Source organism: Ornithodoros turicata, chromosome 7 (assembly GCF_037126465.1).
Source record: "Ornithodoros turicata isolate Travis chromosome 7, ASM3712646v1, whole genome shotgun sequence".
In the NCBI taxonomy this organism is placed as follows: Eukaryota; Metazoa; Arthropoda; class Arachnida; order Ixodida; family Argasidae; genus Ornithodoros; species Ornithodoros turicata.
In genome coordinates, this window is record NC_088207.1 from 22,640,246 (window position 1) to 22,648,541 (window position 8,296).

An 8,296-nucleotide genomic window follows, 5' to 3' on the forward strand; every position below is an offset into this window, starting at 1 on the left:
ACGCTGGATCACGCTACCGTTGCTACCCGAACATGCGTGTCAGGAATCTAGCAGTTTTAGCCGCTTCGATCACGCTAGGGGTATCGCGGTCGCTCGTCTTCGGGCTTCGTCGTCCGCTAGCCCACGTGAACTTCGACGTGCGGGTCAATCCGGGCCCTCGCTGTCCGGATGTGACGACACCGGATATAGTTGGGCAACCCGCTGTTGCGTATTGAGGCCGGGCAAAAAGTGCTAGCTGGCAAATTCCTGGCGCTCAGAAAGCGCCTCGCGAACATGCGAGATCTAGCAAGACTGGCGAGAGCATGCGGGATCTGGCAAAAAGGTAGCCACGAAATGACCACCCTAATTCGCCATTAGGCCTTCATGCATCGTTTTGTTTGTCCTTGTGTTAAGCCGGGAGTTGATGGTCTACTACGTTTACTTTGTGTTCGCAAAAGTCCACCTCCCTCGCATGGTTGTACGTCAAAACTCCACTGCTTTCCGTAACGAGACATGATGGGTACGGTCGTACCAAATGATATATCTTACTAAACCACCAATCCTCTTCTGTGTACGTTACACGCCACACCACACAACACTTTGCTGCGACCTGCTTACACGTTGTGCATCATACGGCTGGCATTATGCTGGGTGGGCCGTAGCCCAGTGTCGCAATTATGTGGGCTCTGCAGCACGATGAGAATATATACCGTCTCTTGATAGTAACAAATATATGACTGAATTGGACCTGTAGCGGAACTCATCAAAATTGTTCGGCGCGGCATGATCTCTGTTATGTGTTATCCTTGCGCGAGTAAGGTCAAGTCAAATCAAATCACATAATCAAGCAAACGTCCACCTACATTCAAAACGACAGAACGTCGACAGCCGTGTAGCTCCGTCCATAACAGTTGTGAAGAGAGAAGGAGGAATGTACAATGGGCGCCGAAACTATGGTGAGCTAGCTCGTCACACTGCGCGCTGGCAGGAACGCACAAAGATCAGGTTTGGTTTTGTAAGAGTACCATATAAAGCGCAATCGCATTTATACGCCTTTGGCAGAATTCCCAAATACGCGGCCAATTTTATTTGAATTCCGGACCCTACATAAGGTTGTCTGGAGAGGAATGGAAATGCGAAGGCACCCATAACGCAATCATCATAAAGTACATTAAAGTCTGCATAACAAAAGAATGCACTAATACCCAGACTAGCGACATGTTCGAGTGGACAAAAAAGTGTATGCTCTTTGGTGGTTACCAAAGTCGTGCTGTATAGACTAGCAGGTGATGGGATTCGAATCCTGCTGCGCAGTCTGAAGTTGCCCCGCGGGTTTTCCGGCAGATTTTCCGAGCGGATGTTTGCGCTATTCTCCCTGAAGACAGCCCAGGACGCATGCTAACCCCCCCGTGTCTCCTCCGCCTCCCTCCTGTTCTCTCTCCATCTGTAGATGTATGTACGCAGCTCATGGCCAACAGCTTCTCAAGACACTTGTCTTTCTTTCTGTCTCATATAGGTGCTTGGCGTCTGGAGCACGGACTACATCCCCCGCGGCACGCGGTTCGGTCCCCTGGTGGGCGTGGTGTACCAGAAGGATGAAGTGCCTGCGGACGCGAACCGCAAGTACTTCTGGCGCGTGTACGACGGGCCCGACTCCTTCCACTATGTTGACGGGTGCGACGTGAGCAAGGCCAACTGGATGCGCTACGTGAACCCGGCCTACTCGAGTGAAACGCAAAACCTGGTGGCCTGTCAAGTGAAAGAAGCCATCTACTTCTACACCATCAAGCCCATCTATCCTAACCAGGAGCTTCTCGTCTGGTACTGCCGGGAGTTTGCAGAACGGCTCAGCTACCCCGTCACAGGGGAGCTTATGCTCCAGAGGATACGTAAGTGATTCTCTTATTCGTTAGATTAGACTAAGGCGTTTATTTTATTGGATAAGGTTGGCACCAATGGAACAGCCTTGACTGGTGTCCTGTTGTGTGGTCAGTTCGTTGGTAAATGATATCTTTGCGCCAGAAAATCGCAAATCAAATCAAATCAAGTTCGTTGGTAAATAGCAGCTGGGACGTCACGTGGGGTAAAGGCCCGTGGGGCTGCCCGTCCTGAACTCAGGCGGTGGTGGCCTCGCACCCCCTTCTATTTCAAGCATGGGGTTTCTGGTGTTCCGTCCTTTTAGAAGGATACTTACTTCCATGTCGATTCGTATGAAATTTGCTCACGGCAGATAACGTTTCTTTACAAGGAAAATCTGGGGTTTCGCATAAACAAGTTCGTTGGTTCACAAATTCACTGACCTTCTGGAGTAACGGTTGTAGGGGGCCAACACCCCCAGACGCCTTGCCTTAGCTTGCCTTACCTATGCTACTGACACAAAACACATTCGAAACTTAAAGATGTCCATAAGACAAGTAATTTACTAATTAACCAAATGCTGTAGGTTGAAACTGTTTAACGTTCTGCATTTTGTGTAGCATGTGTCACTCTATTGCATCCTCATTTCTGTGTACAGAAATCTCTAAAATCTCCTAGTGTACCAATCCTTCTGAGCTCTCCCCCCCCCCCCACATACACACATTTTTGCGACAGGCTTCGACGCCCATGCTAGCAATGCTCATGTTACAAAATTCGAGTTAACTTTGTAGCAGAAAACATTCTACATATCGTGCAAGATGCCCCATATAATAGATTTATGTGTAAAATACTTCTAATGGCTCATTTCTCGTCGTATTTCAACGGCTGGTTAGTGTTGGATAGAGTAGATGAACGGCTCGAGTTCGGAAGTGTCTTGAGGTGTGGTGGCACTAGCTGTCAGTTATATGTGCATCGCCAAAAATATATATATACGTACCTAAGCATCAGGGGGGATATGTTTATTAAGACAAAAAAAAAAAAAGCATCACTTACACATCGCTTCTATGGCTACAGTGTGCTTGCAAGAAAGTTAGACAAAATAACTCGTTTTGATTTTAAAATGGATAAAATACCCCAGTGCGAAGGTAAAACAATGGGACGAGACAAACACAGACAAAGGGACGACGCACAGCACAGCTTTGTCTGTGTTTGTCTCGTCCCATTGTTTTACCTTCGCACTGGGGTATTTTATCCATTTTAAAAGATGTCATACCAACCCGCCCAAATTTTAACCTTATTTCGTTTTGATTGGTGCCTTTGAGCTCATATCATTGACTGACATATGGACATGTGTACGCCTTTTGTGTACACGACATTGGCATAGTGTACACCCACACTAACCTGTCCATACATTTCTTTTCTCATCCAATGCCCAGCTTCCCACTTGAAATGCAACACGTTCTTGAGAAAAAAAAAGATTCGTATTTTCCGTGTAACCCGGAATTGTGTATCGAAGTACGATTTCCTTATTTTCCATTAATTTGTTTCCCCAGGGGAGCAACTGCAGCCAGCGCCTGGAGGGGAGAAGGATGACGCCTACTACTCCCGGCCGCACCAGTTGACGCCGACCGAGGGCAGCACTCGAAGTGACGAGGGCTACCACAGCAATGGCGGACCTGAGGACGGTCTCACTCCACCGGAAGACAGTAGCGATAGCGACAGTGATAACTACGTGCTCGACTTCAGCGTGAAGGCAAAGCGCAAAGCGCAGCCACCACCGCCACATGTCGACAAGCGCGATGACGTTGTTCCAGTGGAGAAGCCTCAGAATGAATTCCGCAAGGTCAAAATCAAGATGCCTAAGGCGTACCACTACCGCAGCGGAGGAGCCACCAGCCCCCCAGTCTCCACAACTAACACCGAGCAACCCAACAGCACCTCAAGTCCGCGGACACAGGAGGAACCGGAGGCACGACCAATCAGTTCCGTGCCCGAACCAGCGAGTCCCAAGTACGCGAGCGCTCCGAAGTTCACTGAGGACGTGCTGGAGCGGAGCGCGGGGTCGGCTTTCTCCGCTTACGAGGGCATGGGCCAGAGGATCTCGCCGCATAGTCCCAAGGGTCCTTCGGCCCCTGGCATCCTGGAGAACCTGCTGTTGCAACGGTACCATGAAAACGGCAACGACAGTCCTCATCTCCCATTGCGAAGGGAAACCCTCAAAGAACCCGTTCGAGTTATTGTGTCCAATGAACTAGTATCACCACCAGCAGCACCGGACTCTAACACTTCTGCTGAGGGTCATCGACCAATCATGTACCCCCACAAGAAGAACTTTCGGTTCGTGCCTACCTCAACGACACCTAATGCCGGAGGCAGTCCTGAGATGCACAGCCCCGATTCAACGGATAAGGCGCACCAACAGTCAACTGTGACGTCGGCCATTAGTCCGCCTTATAGCATGGCCAACTCTGCAGCGGCGAACTACTTATACGTGAACGGCATGACACCCATGTTTTCACCGGCACACTTCAACATGTACGCATACCCCGTTCCCGAGGCTGTACATTCTTCTCTGGCTCCAACGGCTGCTGGAGTGCATCCACCATACCCAAAGCTACCGGACTTCAATGACCATCATTCTCCACGGGTTCCCATGTCAGGCATGGAGGCAAGCAAGGTGCCGGTGTCCTGCGCTGGACCACCGTCACCCGGCAGGTCCTACTCGCCTGGCGCTGCTGGTCGTGGTTACCGCTCCCTCCCGTATCCTCTGAAAAAGAAGGATGGAAAGATGCATTATGAATGCAACATCTGCTACAAGACGTTCGGTCAGCTTTCTAACTTAAAGGTACACCTACGCACGCACTCTGGCGAGCGGCCATTTACGTGTTCTGTGTGCGGCAAGACATTTACGCAACTGGCTCACCTGCAAAAGCACCACCTGGTGCATACTGGAGAAAAACCGCACCAGTGTGACGTCTGCAAGAAACGCTTTAGCAGTACAAGCAACCTCAAGACCCACCTGAGGCTTCACTCTGGTCAGAAGCCCTACGCATGTGATCTCTGCCCAGCCAAGTTCACGCAATTCGTCCATCTCAAGCTTCACAAGCGACTTCACACGAACGAGCGTCCTTACACGTGCCAGACTTGCAAGAAGAAGTATATCAGCGCATCTGGCCTTCGAACACACTGGAAGACCACTTCGTGTCAGCCGAACATGGTCATTGACATGGATGGAAATGCGACGTACGAGTACCCACCCCTGGATGGTCCCCACGACCGGCTGTCGATGCCGCACGGCATCATGGTTCCCACGAGTCCTTCCGACGAGTACCACAACATGTCACAGCACGGTATTATGTCCATGGGCAAGGAGGACTCCGTGCATCACCACGAAAGCTACAACTACGCGAGAATGCTCAGCGAACACAAGTCGGCGACAAGCAGTGAACCTTCGTCACCGGACGACCATCTCTCAAAGAAATGTCCCCCCACCGGCAGCACAGTGGACAGGGACAAAGAGTGACTGACGCTTAGCGCTCTGTGTATCATAGACATTACGCGATCTCGCGGGACATTTGTTTGCCACATTTATTTATTTATTGAGCCTGAGCGTGGAGTGCTGCCGTTTATGTGTAGGTGTGGGAGGCCGAAGGCGTCGGTAAAACCGGTTGAGCAGTTATACCCACCGATAAAGAGTGACAGTTCAGGAACCAGATGTAGTTCCTCCTCAACGGTAACCTAAACTTTGCCGTAACTGGCCTCGAAGTGATCCTCTCGAAAGCACCCCTACCGTGCTGGTCATGTGGTGCCTGCATAATCGCTGTTAGATCTGAAGCAGGCTCGAGGTATTATTCACAAAGCTGCAGGCTGTTGAGAGGATCGGCCGCATGTCCATACATGGCCTGTCTCCCCGTGAACGGGCTATTACATTCCCATTCCAAGTCCGGCACACTGTCAAGAGATTGAAATTATTTAACATGTACATACGTACCTGCAGCTATATTTAAGTGTGCCCGGATTTCTTTGGCCGCCTATGGAATTGTCTCGTGAAGATGTTTAATTTATTCGTGCTGATTTTAGATAAGAAAAATCCTTCAAAATCTTGTGTTGAGAAGCTGTTGTTTATGGTAGAGGAGGTGAAGTATTGATAAGCACATAACGTTAACTTCACGCGACACGTTTGTGATTTCCTCTATTTTCTTCTCCACGTGTAGCGTCACCTGTGTATACACTCGTTAGAAAATCACTGCCAACCTGACATTCCAAAACATACATTGAAACGACATTGCACTTTTTCTGTCGGCTGATCGCAGGCGATGCATTCCCTCTGGATATCTTAGCGTGGCTATATGATGATGATGTATTGGCAATAAGCTGGCCTCGGAACGGGCGTATTTTGAGCATTTTAGATTTATTCCTTATTCGCGAGGCTATTCATTTGCACGACGGAACAAAAAGCGATTACAGAAAGTGGTATTTTCAACCGTTCTAGTTCCTGGTAGATGTGAACCATCTTTGTGTGTCTTACGTGCAGTTTCCGTTCAGCGATTTTGGAACGCATGGTAATACCGTTAACAGAACACCGTCTTGGCTAGCTATTGTAGTTGGCTGTTTCCTGTAGAGAGACCCTCCGGTGAATTTACCTAATCTGTGTTTTATCAAGGGTCTACGTAGTGCGTTAATTACAAAGAAGGTCATGTTCCTACGGAAAATATTTTACGAAGCGTGTATTTAACGCAGACATTTTAAATCACCTCGAATTTTAGGGTTCTGATAAAAAATCGCCAATTCGTCCACGCAATAGCTCTGGGTTCATGGCATATTTTAACGAAACGTGATTTGAAGTTAACGAGTCACTGAAAGCAGTAGTATTTCTGAAGCCATTATTCGCAGTGTGTTTCATGTGAGATGTCATTCATGTTCAATCATATTCGATGTCCATTCATGAGTGTCACCTCCTTCTCTTTCCATCTGTGTCATTGTAGGCCACTTACGTGCTCGTCAAACGTGAAGAACAAAATAAATGTTGTTTGTCACGTCTACATATGAAGTCTCTCTATTTTCCCTGCATGCGGGCTTCGCGGCTTACTGCGAAATCAAAAGCTGACATATAAAAACGAGTCTGCAAGACTAGAGTCACTAAATAGGGGTACAGAGTATCGCATGTCTTTTCCGCGCCGGAGCCGCCGTTCGGTCTCTGCGATTGGGCCGATCGTGTCACGTGGTTTCTCCTTCCAAGAACGCGCCGTCCATGTTGGGTCCCCTCCATCCAAAACCGGTTTCCTGGGTTTGCGAGAGGGGAGATTGGAGTCCCATTGGTGGGCGACGCAGCCGTGCCGGACCTAAAGATGGCGGGCTCGCTCGCCGGCGTGGCTCAGTGTCGGTACTCTGCTCCCTATTTGGTGACTCTATGGAGGACCGGACTGTACCAAACGGGAAACGGTAATCGAAACGTAGCAGTGTCTGGAAGAACAGTAGTCTCTGTTCGAAATATTGACGGGTCTCGTCCTGAGGCTATCTTTCCCAACCGGTCGCTGGATTTTCTACCCGTCTAGGAGTGACAACGATTATTTCGTATGTTGATGTAACTCATTGGAGAAATTCATTTCTGAAACTGCAGCACCTGACAGGACGAAACCGAGTTAGGAACAAGGTGACAAACACGCCTGCAGACTCGCAACTAAGACAGTTTATTTCAAAAGACAATTTATACATACTCAGTCAGCAAGGCCAAGCAAACCGGCATAATCAAGATCTCAATCAACGAAGTGCACGAGGAGAACACTCCCCAATTTTTCAGTTCACGTCACAAATCCAAACTCGGATAATCTTTTTCTAAGCTCGACAGAATTAGTGAAGGTGCACGATTGCAATGAAGAGTTTTGTAAGTGTGAAACGCTTCTATTATCTCCCGCACGGTTTTTTCCGCATTAATACGCAGGACCGAAGTGTCAGCGAAGCAAGGCTCACAATTGCGTTCCCTACAATCAGACATGTAAAAGATACTCAAAAATGTATTTAAGATAAGATAATAAATACTAACGTTAGAATGTAATTAAGATAGAGTATAAATACATGAAAATTAAAGTAATTAAAATAGAGTACAAAATACTTAAAAAATATTTGAAATATAATTAAGATACTGTTTATCCTTGAACGAAAAAGTCACTGGACAATGTGCCGTTATGTGACATGAATCACCAAAACCCCGTGCACTACGCAAGCCGCCGCTGTGTGATAGGAGTCATCTAAACACAAGTCCCAAAAAGATGACAAAGAGATACCAGATAAGTCCACTAAGTATATGTGACCACTAACATAGCAAACTTCTAGCAGGTCCCTGCTCGGCGAGGTCAGAATTCGGCGTCACCGCGTCAGGACACACCGGGTAGGATCTCTAAATGGAGACTTCCAAGAAGGGCCAATGTCCAGGTCAAGTCCGAGGGACTCAGGAAATTTC

At 48.3% G+C, this 8,296-nt stretch overlaps 1 protein-coding gene across 4 annotated transcripts in view; it reads left to right on the forward strand.

The window, feature by feature from the left end:
- LOC135400339 (PR domain zinc finger protein 1-like) overlaps window positions 1-6,878 on the forward strand; it is a 79,536-nt gene extending 72,658 nt beyond the window's left edge. For all 4 annotated transcript variants that reach the window (XM_064632171.1, XM_064632170.1, XM_064632169.1 and 1 more), the window contains 2 exons: window positions 1,496-1,868; window positions 3,390-6,878. In XM_064632171.1, coding sequence (XP_064488241.1) covers window positions 1,496-1,868; window positions 3,390-5,359 — 2,343 coding nt within the window. In that variant the 3' untranslated portion in view covers window positions 5,360-6,878. The remainder of the gene's footprint in view (window positions 1-1,495; window positions 1,869-3,389) is intronic.
- The last annotated feature ends 1,418 nt before the right edge of the window (window positions 6,879-8,296 follow it).